The sequence below is a fragment of the Suricata suricatta genome, chromosome 16 (genome assembly GCF_006229205.1).
Source record: "Suricata suricatta isolate VVHF042 chromosome 16, meerkat_22Aug2017_6uvM2_HiC, whole genome shotgun sequence".
Classification (NCBI taxonomy): Eukaryota; Metazoa; Chordata; class Mammalia; order Carnivora; family Herpestidae; genus Suricata; species Suricata suricatta.
The window spans coordinates 54,555,905-54,575,318 of NC_043715.1; the positions used below are offsets into that span (position 1 = coordinate 54,555,905).

The window sequence follows — 19,414 nt, forward strand, 5'->3', positions numbered from 1 at the left end:
TAAGTCAGAATCTAAACAACTTTGAGGATACGGTGGATTTTTACAGACTTCAATCACATATACCTTCCATGTCTGGTGATATCAGAATATTCTGAGGTATCTTTTCCACGTCCTACCGAGTCGGTTATTCTGTCCTGGTTGCCACCTTATGTTTGTGCACTTTCATACCTACTCTACCCAGAGCAGAGAAGGCATTGAGATCAGACCTAAATGGGAACCGTGTTCCGTGAGCGCGATCCCGGGACCCGACCCCACCAGCAACAGGAAGCTTGGACTCAACACACACACCCGCTCTGGATCCGTCACAACGGCAATATGATCAATACTTGCTGGACTTTTCCTTCTAACTGACATTCGTTGTTTTCCTACGGGAAGCCGGGTTGGGGACAAGGCACAGAGTTCTGGGGTACAGAGGAGGAGTGTTCTAATCACCTCACCTTGCGTGTCATTTCTGAGGTTAAAAACTGGGTGAAAACATAAAGCAGAAACATCACAACTAAAAAGAAAATTGTTGACTTTAAAAAAATTTTTTCTATTGTAGGAAAATTCTCAACCAAGGATTTCCTTTCCGGGAAAGGACTTCATTCCAGGCGACATCACTCAATTGGGTTCGTACCCAATAACCTGAGCCCTGAGCACCACATGGCATCGTTTTTTATAATGTTTTACTTCTTTGTCTCCCTTATATGCTAACACACAAACAGCAGTCTGAAGAAGTGGTCTCTCATTACAAGGTTAGGAGGGATGTTGTTAGACTCAGAGAGAAAGAGAAAGAGAGACAGAGAGAGAGAGAGAGAGAGAGAGAGAGCAAATGGAGAGGAGAGACAGAGGAAGAGAAAGAGAATTAAACTAGGCTCCAAGTTCAGCGGGAACCCGGACTCAAGCCTGGATCGCAGACCCCTGGGATCATGGCCGAACTCAAATCAAGAGTCTGAGTCTCACCTGGCTGAGACACCCAGGCGCCCTGCAGTTTCTACATGCATGGAATTTCCCCAGGAAAAGACACAGGGCCCCAGCCGGGGGCGAAAGGCTCACCTGAGAACCCGCCATTTCTCTTCCACCTTTTCTCTAGATTTCTTCCTCAGAAGATCTTGTAGGAAATCCCAGCTGAAGTAGGAGAAAATGTCTGTAAATCCAGCAACAGAGCCTCTCCCCAGTAAATTGCTTGCAGGCAGACAGGACTTTGAGATGCAGAAAAGGCTCAGTTCCTTAGTCCTTTGTGTCAGCTATTCAGAAGGTGTGAGCTCCCTCTTGGTGACCAATCCCTGAAGCTCCTCCCTTTTCACCTTTCAGGGGCCTCCCCTCCCACAGAAGCCCAGGAATTCTGCTTGAGCAGAGAGAAGGTGTGCTACTTACTTGGACCTGACCCTCCCCAGCTCCTGTACAGGAGGCCTGTTACCTCTCCTTGATGAAAAGCCTCCATCAACGCTCATATTTTCAAAAAAACTTTTATAATATTTATTTCTTTTTTGAGAGAAAGAGACAGCATGAGAGGGTAAGGGGCAGAAAGACAAGCAAAGATTCTGAAGGCTGCTCCATGCTCTGAGCTGTCAGCACAGACCCCTACAGGGCGCTCAAACCCACAAACCCTAGCAGGATGCCCTGAGCCCAAGTCAGAAGGTGAAATGACTGAGTTACTCAGGCACCTCTCAACTCTCAGTAATTAATGGGAAGCCTTCCTGCCTTACCCTGGGCCTCACTTAGAATTATGTAGCAAACGATTGGATTCAGTAGGCAGAAATGAAAAGATTAGGACCTGAGATCTCTGGGTGGGGAAAGGACACATTTTAGAACACTGCTGGGAGTGTCTGAGGACAGCCAAACCCCCCTCAGGTGTGTGGTTCCTCAAAGGAATGTGACAGACACTACCAGCCGCTCTTCAGGCTCCCCTCAGAAATTTGACTAAAGACCTACATAAAAATTAGTAGAAGACTATAAAACCTAAGACCACAAGGAACAGTATGGCCTTGGACCACTTCTCATACTACTAGGGAAAAATTGGATTAAGATGGCCCACAGGACTGATAAGGAAATACCTGTCCCTGATCAAAGGCTCCCCCTTCTGGTTCTTCTTCCTGCCCTCCTTGTCGCAGACATTAATGAGGAATGCGGAGTAACAGCCCATAAACTATTCCCTCTGTGGATGCTCTGAGCTCAGACCCTGGAAAATGATCTCCTCTGAGCCTACAAGTGTAAAATAAAGCTCCTCCCTTCCAAGATCTCAGAGTGCGCTGGGTTCTCCCCTGGTGATCCAGTCCAGATTCCATAACAGTACAATGGAAAGAGATGATCAGGAATGGGAAACCCAGCATCTGGTCATGAAGCTGTATTGCCCAGATCACAGTATCCCTCAAAGGCCAGGGAGACTGAGTCACGCCTGCAAAAGCAAAGGGCTTTATTATGGGCTCGGGCTCACAGCCTTTACCAGCGCAGTGGATCCCTGCTGTGAGCCCCGAAGAAGCGCTGAGCAGGGTTGTTCTGGGGTTTGGGAAGGGGGAGTTACAAGAAATTGTGACACAGGTACAGTGATCCAGTCATGATTGTACAACAGTATTGGCAGCAATTTTAACCACATACATTGTTTAGAGCATTCATTTCTTTGGTGGGATCCAATTACAAGATTTAGAGGACCTTTAAAATCAACCAGTTACAGAGCGAGCCTAGGGTCTTGTTTGGCACTTGACAGGTTAATGTGAACATTAGGTAACTGGGTCTTATCTAAAGTTTCTATCTGCAGGCCTTACCCTGGAGTCTGTGGAGAGTGGGAGCTGGCCTTTCCTGATTGGGTGTTACAAGCATGGTCTCTCCTGCCTGAGACAATGTGTAACTGCCTGATAGTTTCAGGGAAACGGATACTTAGGCCTTCTAGATCAGAGGGGAAACTTAAAGCCTGTCATGCCTTCAGTTTGGCTTAGATCTGTGTCCTTTCAAAGCCAGTAAGTGCCAGACCTGAGAAGAAACAAGGGGGAAAGGAACAAGATTGGGAAAGATTGGAAAGTCCCTCATTAAAATCACATATAAGTGGAATCTACAAAAGACAAAATTATAAAGATTGGCATGTTTGTTGCCAGGGGCTAAGGACAGGGAAATGTTCAGACATTGGATCACATGGTAAAAGGTTTACTGGTGCAGGCTGTGTAGGCACTGAACGTTTACAGCATGGTGACTAGAGTTAACACTATTGTACACTTGAAATTTGCTAGGGGTAAGGTGCCTGGGTGAGTGAGTGCGTTGGTCATGTAACTTCGGCTCCAATCATGATGTCACAGTCTGAGGGTTTGAATCCCTGCGTCAGGCTCTGTGCTGACGGCTAAGCGGCTGGAGCTGCTTCAGATTCTGTGTCTCCCTCTTTCTCTACACCTCCCCTACTCACTTTCTCACCCTCTCTCTCTTTTTCTGTCTCTCTCAAAAACAAAAAAAACTATTTTAAAAAGTTCTTAATTAAAATTAACCAAAATTTGCTAGGAGAGGCTAAGCTAAGTATTCTCAACACACACACAGACATGTACACACTTCTTAACTGTGGGAGATGAGGGGTGTGTTTATTAGATAGAGTGTGGTAATTACTTTGGAAGCAGGACCCAAGGATCCAAGAGCACCTGGCTCCAATGGCCTCAGACAGACCCAGTTCTGCCACTCATGGCTGACAAAATTGAGGGCAGGAAAGAAGACTTTGGCTGCCTCAATTTTGGCTTCAAACTTTCACACTGGGTCCCTTCCAGCTTGTCACTGACTCAGGAGGGAGCCCCTGAGAACAAAACACCCCTGAGGGGAACTGGAACCAGCCACAGGACTGTCCTGAGCCAGAAAGTCCCCCCGCCCTGATTGACTCCAGGGCAGTGACAGACTTGTCCTTCACCGCCTCCCTGCAGGTACCTGCTCGCTTTGCCCCACATTTCCCTGACATAAGCCTTGAAGTATTTCCACACATCAGAGTCAGGAGAAAACAACCACTGAGCACACTAACCAAGAAAAGAAACAAGCAAGGTAAATCACGAGCAAAGAATGTATGGGTAATATGAATACAGACAAAAATACACGTAAAGTAATGGCAACGGACATTGGGCAGTTTCCCGTCTGATTTAAACCCCGTGTTTAAATGTACTGAGTTGGAAACTGTTACCAACAAACCTGAAACATAAATCAAAAACAGAAACAAAATTAATTAATGTTGTGGAAACTGTCCTACAAGTGGAAGCATGATTAACAGATTTCTCAAATAAGGGTAAGAGAAATTGTAACCCTCAAAATCCTGAATAAATCATAGATATTTGTTCTAAAAGGAATAATACAATAAAGAAATAATACATTAATTTTTTTAAAAAGCCCTCCACTTCCAAGTATTATTGACAAATAACAAGGAGCAAAAATTAGAATTTAGGAAGTAGCCAATAGCATGTAATGTCACCCAATAGTTAGAGTTGTCACTCATCTAAGGTAAAGGATGGTGGCACCTTATGAAGGGGACACTAAAGCTGAAGATATGAAGCATCAGGAGGATTTTTTTTCAACAATTAGAAATCCCTGCTTTTTCCCCTTACACCAGTGATCTGAATCACAGTCATACAAAAAGTAATCTTCCAGGAGACGTTCTTCTTTTCTTTTTTTTAAATTTTTAATGCATTTTATTTATTTTTAAGAGAGAGAGAGAGGAGAGAAACAGTGTGATCAGGGGAGGGTCAGAAAGAGAGGGAGACACAGAGTCTGAAGCAGGCTCCAGGCTCTGAGCTGTCAGCACAGCGCCCGATGCAGGGCTCGAACCCACTAACCGTGAGATCATGACCTGAGCCGAAGCTGGACACTTGATTGACTGAGCCACCTAGGGGTCCCACAGGAGACGTTTCAAAGGAAGTAACAAAACCCCAAGTGTGGATTTGCATCTGTGTGCCAGGAGTTTTAAAATGTCACCAGCAAGACCCCAGCAACCCTCACTCTTCATCAAAGAATGTAAACCTTATCTTTGTTTTTACATGGAAAAGAAATTCATATTTTGTTATTTATTTTAATGTTTATTCATTTTTGACTGAGAGATATTTTTTTTTCCAAGAGATATTTTAAAATGCTTCTTTGCATATGAATGGGTCAGGGACAGACAGAGGGAGACACAGAATCCAAAGCAAACTCCAGGCTCTGAGCTGTAAGAACAGACCCCAATGCAGGGATCCAACCCACCAACCATGAGCTCATGACCCCCGTGGAAGTCAGACGCTTAACTGACTGAGCCGCCCACGTGCCCCAGAAACTCACATTTATTGAGAGGTATACGATTCATGCGTTGATAATGAGGATGCGGCAATATAATTGCACTATGTAGCCTGGTACAATCAATACAGTGGCTTCAAGGTAGGCGAGCCCATACACTAATGAGTGGCTCATAATAAAATTGTTAATGGCATACAGTATCACAGTCATTGTCGTAATGCAGTACTATAAATATTGTTACATTTTCTTAAGAACCACTTGTCAAAAATAAATAAAAAATCGTTTAAAAAACACAACTACTAAAAAAAAAAGCACAACTACTTACTTATAATGATAGGCTAAAATATAGTTTCTGCAGTTCAAAATGATAGGAATTCGGTGTCTAATGTAGTATTTAAATGCAAAGTTGTAAAACAGTAAGAAAACTAATATATATACTGTTAATTGATATTAAATATCACTGTTGATGTCTTTATGTAAGGCTAGGGTCTCCACCTCCATAAGCCTCACACACAATGTTCTACAAGATGAACACGTAGGCAATGATGAGGACAGAGAACAACTCCTACATTTTTATGGCTGAGTAATATTCCATTGTCTGTATCTACCACATCTTCTTTCTCCAGTCATCTAGTGATGAACACTGGATTGCTTCCATTTTGTAGTAATTGTAAATAATGCCGCCATTAATACTCAGGGGTGCATGCATCTTTTGGGGGTTATTTTTGGCCTTATTTCTTTTTCTTTGATTTATTTTTTTAAATTCAAGTCAGTGGGGGTGCGTCACTGGCTCAATTGATTAAGCATCTGACTCTTGGATTTGACTCCCCTCGTGATCTCAGGGTTTGTGAGTTTGAGCCCCACGTTGGGCTCTGAGCGGACAGCATGGATCCTGCTTGGGATTCATTCTCTCTTTCTCTCTGCCCCCCACCGTATTCACTCACTCTCAAAATAGATGAATAAACTTACAAAAATAAAGAACAGAAATTCAAGTTACTTTACATTCTCAGTAGTACTGGTTTCAGGACTAAACCCCAGGGATTCGTCACTTACATATGACACTCAGGGCTCATCTCACCAGTGTCCTTTTTGATGTCTAATCCCTATTAGCCTATGCCCCACACACCTGTCCCCCCAGAAACTTTCAAATCATTTTCCGTTTTTAAGAGTGCCTTGTGGTTTGCCTCCCTCTCTTTTTTTTTACCTTCTATTTCTAACCCTTCCCCTATGTTCATCTGTTTTGTTTCTTAAATTCCACATATGATTGAAATCATATGATAAATGTCCTTGTGTGATTGACTTATTATACGTAGCATAATTCAGTCGACTTTACTTCCATGCACATTGTTGCCATGGACAGGATTTCCTGCTTTTTGATCGCCAAGTAATATTCTATTGTACATCTATATCACATTGTCGTTATATATTCATCAGCTAATGGACATTTAGGCTTTTTGAGTATTCAACATAGACCAGCTAGAAACCTTGAAGATCAGGTGCCCTTTCAAATCAGCACTTCTGCATTCTTTGGATAAATATCTAGTAGTAAAATTGCTGGGTCTTGGAGTAATATTATTTGTAATCTGTTGAGGATTCTCCATACTGGTTTCCAGAGTGGCTGCCCCAGTTTGCATTCCCACCAGCTGTGCAAAAGTGTTCCCCATTTTCTGCATCCTTGCCAACACCTGTTGTTTCTGGAATTGTGTTTTTTTCAGCCACCAGGTGTTAGGTGGTATCTCACTGTGATATTGATTTGTATTTCCCTGATGATGAATGATGTTGAGCATCTTTTCCTGGGTCAGCCATCTGGAAGCCTTCTTTGGAAAATGTCTCTTTGGGTCTTCTGCCCATCTCTTCATTGGATAATTAGTACCATAGATTTACACAGTAAGTTCCTAATAGGTTATAGATACTAACCCTTTGTTGCATTTATCATTGACATACATCTTCTTCCAGTCCATTTGGGGCTGCTTAGCTTTGTTGATTGTTTTCTTTACTGTTTAGAAACTGTTTATCTTGATGATGTCCCAATGGTCATTATTGTTTTTATTTCCCTTACCTCCAGAGATAAGTCTAGTAAGAAATTTCTGTAGCCACAGTCCAAGAGGTTGCTGCCTGTGTTCACATCTAGGATTTTGATGATTTCCCTCTCACATTTAGGTCTTTCATTCATGTTAAATTAATTTGTTCATGTAGTATAAGAACATGGTCCAGTTTCACTCTTCTGCATGTTGCTGTCCAGTTTTCCCAGCACTATTTGCTGAAAAGACTGTCTTTTTTCCATTGGAATTTCTTTCCTACTTTGTCAAAGATGAGTTGATCATAGATATGTGGGTCCATTCCTGCGTTCTGTTGGGAGCTGTTTGAACTCATCAGTTGAGTAAAAATTCCTGGTGAGGTTATGGCAGGTTTTCATGGTCTCTTGCTCCCAGACACCAACCTAAATCGACACTTCTGTACCTTTCATTTCTGCTTGGGCAACAAACCTCAGAGAACTTTGCAGATTAGTGTCAGGAGCATCCTGTCCCGCTGCCCTATTGGTGAGGTATGATTGCACCTGGTCAGGGAAAAGATGAGCAAACTAGATACACCCTCATGCGACTAAGGCAAGCAACATATAACTTTCCACTTAGCTGAGCAATTAACTGATAACTGACTACCTTCTAGGCCTGGATGTAGTTGCAAAAGTCACTACAGTGGTACAATGTATCGATCGTCTTTGGGACTGTGAGAGCAGGCATTTTGTCTCCAGGTAATCGTGTTTTTCTGGGAACTTTCTCTTTGAGTGATAACAGCCTAATGACTCTTACTCATCAAAAACTGACCTTTACTAAACAATGCTACTTGCCTCTTGGTTAAAAGTCCCTTCCTTAGGGCTATACCTGGGGTTTTGCAAATCTTGGTGTTAAATAATACCTGCCCTTCCCATATAATTGCATCAGTGACTGTAGGTACGTTTTTCATTACTACTAGAATTGTAACTCCTGCAGAATCCATGTCCGGGAAATTGTAAAATGTATCTATGAGAAATCATTTACTGCTCTTTCTACTCCTTGTACCTTTCACCACAAATAATGCTAGAGTATCAGACAGAGCAGCAGTGCCTCTCTGGTGATCAGAAAGAAACCCAAGGCTCTCTCACTCCTTATCACCACACTGTCCATCCTTCAGGGAACCCTAGACCTGCTGGAGCTGGACTCTGGCAGGATTCTCTATTCTGTTCCACTAACTTATGGGTCTGTTCTTGCGCCAATACCATACTGTCTTAATGAGTACAGCTCTGTCATACAATTTGAAGTCTTCAATTGTGATGCCTCTAACTTTGGTCTTCCTTTCCTACATTAGTTTGGCTTTTGGGGTGAAATTTATCTTTTGGATGCAATTAAGAAGAGCTCTGGCCAGCATAGACCTGTTCAGCTCTAGGATAGCTTCACCTAGGAGATGGAGTATGAAATGCCAGACACTTACTGGGACCTCAATATAATGTGACGGGGCGTCTGGGTGGCTCAGTTGGCACCTTATTATCTTCAACCAAGAAGAGGAGGTGTTTGTGGTTCTGTAATGTAGGGAGCTGCCATGTTCGGCCGCCTCAGGCAAGGATATGTCACTTCCTGTGGGGTGCAGCCAGAAAAACAAGATTAACGGTCTACAGGCCAGGGATGTGTATTTCCCAATTCAGGGATTGGAGATGGGCAGACGGGAGAAGCCAGTAGAACAAAAGATCAACCACACTCGGGCTTATGCGGTGTCAATCGCACCCCTGCCCAGCGTCCCAGACTGCAAGTCTGGGCTCTCCTTTAGTTGCCGTGTTTGTAATTTCGGTTTCAGATTCCCCTTTTTCTAATAATCATTTGACCCTGTTTCCTAGCAACCAACCTAGGTCAGCTTCCCGCTGTGATTCCTATATAGGTGTGGGTGATTTCTCAATAAACTGAGGCTTGAACAGAAACGCTTGTCTTGCCTCCGCTGTCTGTGTCTCCTGCCCCCCTATTCTCTCTCCCTCCCTCACGAACCTGTGACCTGATTTACCGCCCTGCCGGCCAGGCCAAAACAGACACTCTAATATCACATCTTGCAGAAAGCTGGGTCTCTTTGAACTCATAAGTGGAGGAAAAATCTCCTTGTGAGGCACGTGCGTTTGCAAGGCCCTCCCACCATCAGATGACGACCTGCGTCTACACCCACTCAACTCCCACTCAATTTCTGCTTGAGCACCGACGCCAACACTCCTGACTGATATCAGGAGTGACTTGCCTCCTTATGTTCAAAATATGTGAATTGTACCTTGTGAAAAAACTTGTTATAGGAGTTTCTTCTTTTGTGTTTATAGGAGCAAATGTGTATATCCTGAGAAAACCTCTTTTTCTTTTCCTCAAGAAAACAGGCTATTGACCTCTGCTCACACAGACCTAATGCTTGCTTTGCTATGCTCAAACCTTTGCCTTGTATTTGAATGCCAAAGATCCCTTCCTATCCCATGTGAGGAACATCTAGTCACCTATTGGTAAAGATTATGCATGGGTCTTCCACTAATCTATGTTCTGAGACATGTTACATAGCAAACAATTTGTTATCAGAAATGATTGTTTAAGGCAATTGCCACATCTGTTTTGTACCCCAGACATTTTTTTCAATAAATAAAGCTGACTCTCAGGTAAGGGTAGAGCGGCCTGCCTGGTGATGAGAAAGAAAGAAACCGAGGCTCTCTCACACTCTTTCATCAACACCGTCCATCCTTCAGGGAGCCATGCACCTGCTGGAGCTGGACTCTGGCAACATCCCTGTACTGCTCCCGCTGCAGAAGGCTCAGGCATCCACTGTTCCTGTGGGAATTCTATGGCCACATCCCTGAATGGCAGCAGCCCCTGTGATAAATGTCATAGTTAGCAAGTGGTCACGGGTAGTGTTCATAATGGTACCTCAGATGAAAGGGAGAAGCTGGGATAATGGTCTGGCTTAGGTGAGATTCCTGTTTCTTCAGGATTATCATTTTTAACAGTTATATACTTTATATATTCTTTTTCCTTGAGGTAACAAGACGGCATATGATTCACAGAACGACTATAAATACTCTGTCTTTGTTCAAGATAAACTGTGAACTGAAGGTGCCAACAGAGGCACACACACGTTTGAGGACTGCATTTATATCAAACAGTATAAGTTGTTCCTATTTCTTTTTTTTTTTAAATTTTTTAATTTTTTTTCCCAGAGAGCTGTCAGCACAGAGCCAGACACATGGCACGAACCCACGAACGTGAAATAATGACCTGGGCCGAAGCCGAAGCTTAACTGAATGATCCACCCAGACGCTCCCGTGACTATTTCTTAGATGGAGAGTATTATTGGGTTAGAAATGTAGTTATCCAATAACATATTTCTTAGTTTTTTGAATGTTTATTTATTTTTGAGAGAAAGAAACAGAGCTTGAGCAGGGGAGGGGCAGGCAGAGGGAGGAGGAGACACAGAATCCAGGGCAGGCTCTAGGCTCTAAGGTGTTACCAGAGAGTCTGACACAGGGCTTGGAGTCACGATCTGGGCGATCATGACCTGAGCAGAAATGGGACACTTCACTGACTGAGCCCCCTGTACAGGCGCCCATCCACTGATCACATTCTTATCTGAATTAGAAGTTCATGACAGTGATGTGGAGATCACGTTCTGTCTGATTCCGGAGTTAGAATGGGAACTGAGTCTGCATTTCTAACAAGGTATTAGGAAATAATAAAGAGGTAGAATTCCATGGAAAAAGTGATCAAAGGGCAAGAAACGAAAGGGTTCATAAGCAGTTCCATAGTCCTCAGGTTAAAGCAAAAAGGCAACAACAGTACTTTCTAGCATTAATAATAACTAGATTCTAAATGTTTACATAGGTCAACACACACACACACAGTCAAGGGACAAAACATATTATTCTTCCTTTTTGTAGAATCTTTTTTCATACATCCTGTAAATTTAAGAAACCCCATGTTTTTTAAGCAACGATTCACTTAATTAACTAGACATGGAGAAACAAGAAGTGGGGAGAGAGGCAGAGGGAAAGATGATATTCTGCATGGGGCCCTGCACTGAGATTAGAGTTTGCTTTGGAGTCTCGTTCCTATATCCGTGTATTCTGGTTTTCCTTGTGTCATGGAGGATTGATAAATCTCCCCCATCTCCTGAGGAAAATGTAGTCTGATTTTGTCCATGTCACTTGTTTACATATTCATGCCTTGGGTGTTATGTGGATTTATAAGGGACTCACATGGTAGGTTAAATTGTGAATAATAGAATCTATTTCAGTTTTGGATCACAGATGAGAGCTATATAATGAATCCTTTAATAATTATTGTATAATTATCTATACAATTATGTTGTCTAATGGTTCAAGGAGATAAGGTCAGAGTCTCATCAGGAATGAAAACAATTTCTCCTGTTACTCAAAATCATTTGGAATGTATATTTTCCTTTTCTTAAATCTTTATTTTGAGAAAGAGAGAAACAACACTGTAGGGGCAGATACAGAAGGGAAAGAGAACACCCCGCAGGCTCTGTACCGACAGTGTGGAGTGCAAGGCATGGCTCAAACTCGTGAACCATGAGATCATGGCCTGAGCTGAAACCAAGACAGAGACACTTAACTGACTAAGCCCCCAGGTTCCTGAATCTATATCTTTCAATATGAGATGCTTTCTTTGCTTAACATTGACCTGGGCATGGGGCTTTGAAGACAGGTTCACAATGGCTGTTAACATGTTTGATGGTCCTTCAAGAAACTGGGGCTCCTCCTGGTCAGTGGGGAATCTCTAAGTGGCATCAAGCATTGGCCATAAATTCTGCCAGAGTAGGTCCTGTCTTAATGCAACCCCAGGGGGGAGGAGATCCTTCACCAACGCAAGGTTAAAACCACAAAATATCTAGAATCATGCCCACACCATGTCATCTGTGTTCACTGAAACAGGGGCTTTTAACTCTAGAATGTTCTGTTCAGGGACAGGACATGTCACACCTGCATCAAGGACACTGCTCTTCCAGGGCAGGACTGATGGCCCAGATCAGCCTACGATTTCTAGCAACTGAATCCCTATGGGGTCATGGGGTCAGTCTCACCAGGGACACTCTCTGCAGTAACACAGCCTCCTTGGCATATTTGTGGATGTTCTATGTAGACCGGGTTAGGCAGTCCTCAGAATCTGAACCTGCTTCCATCTCAAAGAACGAGGAGTTGGTCATCCAGTGTCCTCTCCTCATTCCATAGAAGGAATGTCCTTCATGGTACCCATTTAGGACCCATTCTAAGCTCCTTCTACTATTTTGAAAACACTGAGCATGTATTGACTTGCAAACAGATAGAAACGGATTGATGGGATGGCATCGCGTCATTCAAAAAACAGATGAAGAGTCATGATTCCTACCACATAGAAATTTTAAGAATACAGCAAATGGATATATTGTTGAATTCAGGATTGTGGAGAGAATGAGGGGAAGAGGTGGTATATAGGGGACGTGGCTGCAGTTGGGCCAGTTTCCTTTCTGTGTTGTGGTGTGAGGTCTGGTGTCGCTTCTGGTGGGTCATCCATGAATCTAAGAGGTTTTCTTTTTTTTTTTTTCATTTTAAGAGTTTTTGGTAGAAGTGGTAGAGGCAATTATTTTACATTCTCATTAAGAATATAAGTTTTCTAACATAACTGTCCCGGAATAATCTGTTTATGTAAGTTGCATTTTATTTTATTTATGAAATAGAAAGAAAAGGGCCTACAGAGATTAATATGATATGAACTCTAAGTGTTCATTTCTCTGGGCAGGCTTAGGACTGACACAGCAGGAAGGACCCAAAGGCAGGGACAATGGAGCCTGCCGCCAGCTCCCTCCCTGGCACAAACCAGATCCACACCCTACTTAGACTGTGTCCAGGTCTGGACTGTTCCTGGGATCTCCTTTCCTAGGATAGATTATAGGAGGTAAGATTCTAAGATTCTCAGTCATTGTTCCTTTCATCTCCCAGGGCAGGTGCTCACAATTCCAAGCACCCAGAAGCAGATATATAGGAGCAGAGGACTGACCATGTATTTTAGTGCCTTCATTTCTACCTTTCCTATTCAATCCTGTTTATCACAAGCCTTCACCCAGAATCCTGTTTCCTTTCCGGCAGATTCAGTAGTTGCTCAAGTAACAACATATTATATATTTATACAGTATGGCATGATTGTAACAATCTAATTAACATGCCCATCACCTCATATAATTAGGAGTTTTGATTTTTGTCAAAATTTTAATGTTTTATTTATTTAAGAGAGACAGCGTGTTAGCAGGGGAGGGTCAGAGAGACAGGGAGACCCAGAATCCAAAGCAGACTCCAGGCTCTGATCTGTCAGCACACAACTCAACACACAGATCACACCCACAAACTGGGAGATCATGACCTGAGCTACGATTGGACATTTAACCAACGGAACCACCCAGGCTCCCCAAGAGTTTTCTTTTGATTTTTGTTGAGAACATCAAAGATACAGTCTCCTAGAACATGTCAGGTATAATGCGCATAGAATTATGTGTGTATATACTCAAATGTTTAGTTAACCTGGCCAGTTGTTTGCCTATTCCAATGGTTAAGCATAATCTTTTCATACGGGAGAGTGGAAACATTTTTATAGAGACGATGTTGAAGCCAAGGAAGGACGGTGCTTGACTGAAGTAGCTGCCCTTATTTTTCGAACGCAATTGTAAGCAGGGAAATACTGCCCCCAAATTAATATCAGAAACCTTACAGAGGGGTATTATGGCAACCTGCCTGAAAGGACAAATAACTCCTTTGGAAATTAAAATGCTAGATAACAATATAAATTAAATAAAATGTGAGGTAAAATTATAGTGTTTAATAGCAAAAGGTTAGAAAACAGAGTACTGTAAATTAGCCTATACAAGTTGGTTCAGAAAAACTATGCACTCCTGGTTACAGTAAAAGACCATGATTTTCCTCAAAATAGTATTCTCCCACACTCATCAAAATCTGAAAACAAGAGGTCCTTCTGAAACTGTCATTTCGCATTTTCCACCCAACCCTCAATCAGACAAAAAGGTTTTTGAATATCAACTAGCCATTTACGGAACCTTCAGCTAAAGATGTTCATAAACCTTATACAAGGTCTCATGGAGGAACCTACATATACACCAATATTTATGGGAAGAGGTGTTGGTTTGAACAGTGGAAATTACAACATAAATTACAGAAACACCCTATTCATGTCCTAAAACCAACTTGGGGGGAAAACCTTAATGTGTTCTTCTAAACGCCACATAGCTACAAACCCTGCATAAATGACCCATTATTTCCTAATGACCTTTCTATGTCATTATGAGTAGAGACCTCGGCTTAAAGTCTATTTGCCTGATGTAAGCATCGCTGCCTGGCTTTCCTTCGGTTTCCATTTGCACAGCATATCTTTTTCCACACCAGCACTTTCATTTAGAATGAGCTCCTAAAGCTGATGTGAATCTCTTGAAGGCAACTTATATATGTGTCTTGCATTTCTTTCCATTCAGCCAATTTAAATATTGTGATTGAAGAATTTGGTCCATCTATAGATATTTTTTGTGCTTATTTATTTCATAATTAAAGTTAGGTAACAGAAAGTGGAGTATTGGTTTCAGGAGTAGTACCCCGAGATTCACCTCCTACATAGGACACCCAGTGCTCATGTACAAAAGTGCCCTCTCCAGTGCCTACCATTTCACCCATCCCCCCACCCACCTCTGCTCCAACAACTCCCAGTTCTCTGTATCTAAGAGTCATCTGGGGTTTGCTTCCCTTTCTCTTTTTATGGCGTTTTCCCTTTCCTTTTCCTTTTTCATCTGTTGCATTTTTCCAATTCTGAGTGAAATCATATGATATGTCTTTCTGCAAGTGACTCATTTCACTTAGCAAAATAGCCTCATGTCCATCCATGTTGTTGCAAATGGCAAGATTTCATTCTTTTTATTGCTGAGTAAAACTCTAGTGTGTGATTGTGTGTACACACACTATCTATATTGTCATACGTATGACCTCTTTTATATGTGACATCTCCTGTGTCCATTCATCAGTTGATACACGATTGGGTTCTTTCCATAATAGGGCTATCTTTGATAGACCTGCTGTACATATTGGATTGCATGCACTCATTCAAATTAGTTCTTTTCTATCCTTTGGATAAGTAAATAGCCGTATAATGCTGCATTATAGAGTAGTACTCTTTTCAGGTTTTTGAGGAATCTATATACTGTTTTCCAAAGCACGTGCACCAGTTTGCTTTCCCCCCAACAGTGCAAAAGGGTACCCCATTCTTGCATCCTTGTCAATCTGTTGTTTCTTATATTGTTAATTTTAGCCAATCCTTTTCTTTTTCTTTTCTTTAGGTTTATTTATATGGAGAGAGAGAAGAGACAGCATGCTTGAGGGAAGGACATATAGAGAGGGAGAGAGAGACCATCCCAAGCAGAGTCCATACTTTCAGAGCAGAGCCTGACATGGGACTTGAACGGAAAAGCAGGGAGATCATGACCGGAGCTGAAATGAAGAGTTTGAAGCTCAATTTAGTCAATCGACCCAGATGCCTGTAATTTAATCCATCCTGACACTTGTGAGATGGAATCTCATTGTGGTTTTGATTTGTATTTCCCTGATGATGAGTAATGTTGAGCACCTTTTCATGTTTGTTAGCCCTCTGGATGTCTTCTTTAGAAAAGTGTCTATTCATTTCTTCTGCCCACTTCTTCAGTAGATTATTTGGTTTCTGGGTGTTCAGTTTGAAAGTTCTCTCTAGATTTGGATACTAACCATTATCTGATACGTCGATTGCAAATATCTTCTCCATTCCATCTATTGCCTTTGAATATTGTTGATTGTTTCCTTCGCTATGCAGAAGTTTGTATTTTTTGGTTTTATTTTATTTATTTTTAATTTTTTAATAAGGTGCCAAGAGCTAATGTTTATTTTTATTTTTATTTCCCTTGCCTAGAAACATGTCAAGTAAGAATTGGCTCAGGCCTAGGTTACAGAAGTTTCCTGCCTATTTCTCCTTAGGGTTTGATTGGGTTCCTGTTTCATATTTATGTCTTTCATCCATTTTGAATTTTTTGTTTTGTATGGTGGAAGAACATTACTGAATTTCATTCTTCTGCATGTCACTTCCAGTTCCCCCAGCTACATTTGGTGAACAGACTGTCTGTTTGTCTTTGGATACTCTTTTGTGTTTTGTGGAAGATGAGTTGGCCATATATGTGTGGGTCTGTTTCTTTATTCTCTCTTCTAATCCATGGATCTGTATGTCTGTTTTTGTGCCAATACCATAATGTCTTGAGGATTATAACTTTGTCATACACTTTCTAGTCCAGAATTGTCATGCCTCACCCCATGGTTCCTTTGAGTACATCACTTAGGCTACTGAGGTCTTTTGTGGTTCCATACAAATTTTAGGATTGTTCTAGCTCTCTGAATAATGATGGTGTTCTTTTGATTGAGCTGAGATTACATGCATAGATTGCTTTGGGTAGTTTTGACATGTTAACAATATTTGTTCTTGGGGCACCTGGGTGGCTCAGTTGGTTAAGCCTCCGACTTCAGCTCAGGTCAGATCTCACGTTCGTGGGTTCGAGCCCCGCATCAGGCTCTTTGCTGACGGCTGGCTCAGAGCCTGGAGCCTGTTTCAGATTCTGTGTCTCCCTCTCTCTCTGCCCCTCCCCCTCTCATGCTCTATCTCTTCTGTATCAAAAATAAATAAAACATTAAAAAAATTTTAAAACAATATTTGTTCTTCTAATCCATGTGCATGGGATTTTTTCCATTTCTTTTTGTCTTCTTGAATTCCTTTTTTATGCACTTCGTAGTTTTTAGCATACATATCATTTACAACTTTGGGTATGTTCATACCTAGGTATCTTAGTATTTTGGGTGTAATTATAAATAAGATGAAATCCTTGATATTTCTCCTGCTTCATTATAATGTGAAAAATGCAACCATTTTCTGTACTCTGATTTATATCCCATGACTTTGCTGAATTCAGGTATCAGCTCTAACAGTTTTTTGGTTGGGACTTTCCGGTTTTCTATGTAGAGAGAGTATCATGTCACCTACAAAGAGAGAAACTTTGACATTTTCATTGCCAAATTGGAAGCATTTTGCTTCTGTTTGCTCTCTAATTGCTGAGCCTAGGAATTGAATACTATTTTACACAACATGTTGACAATGGACATCTGTGTCATGTTCCTGATCTTAGAGTAAAAGCTCTCCATTTTCCCTATTAAGCATGATATTACCTGTGGGGCTTTTCATCTATGGAAAGAACCATATGGTTCTTACCCTTTATTTATTAACATCAGTGTAGTTTATCACATTGGTATCCATAGAGTGAACCATAGCTGCAGCCCAGAAATAAATCCCACTTGATGATGGTGAATCATTATTTTCTTTTAAATGTTTGTTTATTTATTTGGGGAGTGAGAAAGAGACACAGAGAAAGACAGAACTAGCAGGAGAGGGGCAGGAAAGAGAAAGAGGAAATCCCAAATCGGGTCCATAGTCCCACTGTAGACTCAACATGGGGCTAGAACTCATGAACTGTGAGATCATAATGTGAGCCAGAATGAAGAGTCAGACACCCAAGGAACGGAACCACTCAGGTGCCCCACATAATTCTCTTGATGTACTGTTTACCTCCTTTTGATAGTTTCTGTGGAGTATCTCTGAACCCAGGTTCATCAAAGATACTAGCCTCTTTTGTAAATAGTTCATTGCTGACTTTGTAATCAAGATAATGCTGACTTTATAGAATGTGTTTGGAAGCTTTTCTTCCTTTTCTGTTTCTTGGAACACTTTGAGGAATATTGATATGCACTCTCTTTTAAATGTCTGGTAGAATTCCCCTGTGAAGCCATCTGGTCCAGGACTCTTACTTGGAGTGGGATGTGCAAAACCAATTCAATGTCTTGGCTTGTAATGGACCTGTTCAAATGGACTTTTTCTTCCAGTGTGAGTTTTGGTGGTTTGTTTGTTTCAAGGACTTTGTCCCTTTCTTCCAGATTGTCCAGTTTGTTGTAAATCAGTTTCATAGTATTCTCTTCTATGTGTTTAACTTCCGTGGTGTTCGTAGTAATCTCACCTCTTTCATTCGTGATTTTATCTGTTAAGGTCCTCTTGCTGTTTTTTTCTTTTTTGTTTTTTGTTTGTTTGTTTGTTTTTTGTTTGTTTGTTTTTATGAAGTCTGGCTAGGGTTTTATCCATTTTGCTTATTCTTTCAACAAAAACAGTTCTCGGTTTCATTGATCTACTCAATTTATCTTGGATTCTATATTTTTCATTTCTGTCTCATCTTTATTATTTCCCATCGTCTGCCAGCATTAAGCGTTATTTGTTGCTGCTTTCCTGTCTCTTGTAGGTATACCGTTAGGCTGTGTATTTGGGACATTTATTGCTTTGCGAGAGAGGCCCAAACTGTAAAGCATTTTCCTCTTGGATTGCCTTTGCTGCATCCAAAGGGTATGCACTGTCTCGTGTTCATTTGCATTTCTTTCCATACATTTTAAAATTCCTTTAATTGCTTGGTTAACCCATTGCATTCCTCTTATCGTAGGCTGTTCATTAACCTCTATGTATTGGAGGGCTTTCCAATTTTCATCTTGTGGTTGGTTTCATTGTCATAGTGTTGTGATCTAAAATTTGTGGTATGAACTCAGTCTTTTAATACCTGTGGAGGACTTCTTTGTGACCCCTTATGGCACCTATTCTGGAGAATGTTCCATGAGCACTTGGGAAGAATGTATATTCTGTTGCTTTAGGAGAAATATTTTCAACATATCAGTTGAGTCCATTTGGTCCTGTGTGTCATTAAGAGTCATCACTCTCACTTTCAGTGGAATAAATGCCTCAGTCAAAAGAAAGAAGGCACCAGAATGGATTTAAAAAGCAACAAAAACAACAATAAAACAAAACAAGGTAAAACAACAACAGCAGCAACAACAAAACACAATCCCTGTATCAGTCGCCTAGAAGAGACTCATTTTAGACCTTAGGACACTTGCAGATTTGGAAGTGAACCGGTGGAGAATTTTTATCAAGTTAATACATGGGAAAGGAAGGCTGGACTATCCATACTCATTTCAGAAAATTCGAATAATTTTTTTCAACATTTATTCATTTTGGAGAGACAGACCAACCAGAGTATGAACAGGGGAGTGGCCAAGAGTAGGGGGTAAGAA

General features: G+C 41.5%; 1 protein-coding gene across 1 annotated transcript in view; it reads right to left on the minus strand.

The window, feature by feature from the left end:
* Positions 1–19,414, minus strand: part of LOC115279876 (zinc finger protein 883-like) — a gene marked incomplete at its 5' end in the record, with an annotated part of 44,251 nt that overhangs the window by 9,277 nt on the left and 15,560 nt on the right. The window contains 1 exon segment of the mRNA XM_029924377.1: positions 6,925–6,942. Coding sequence (XP_029780237.1) covers positions 6,925–6,942 — 18 coding nt within the window.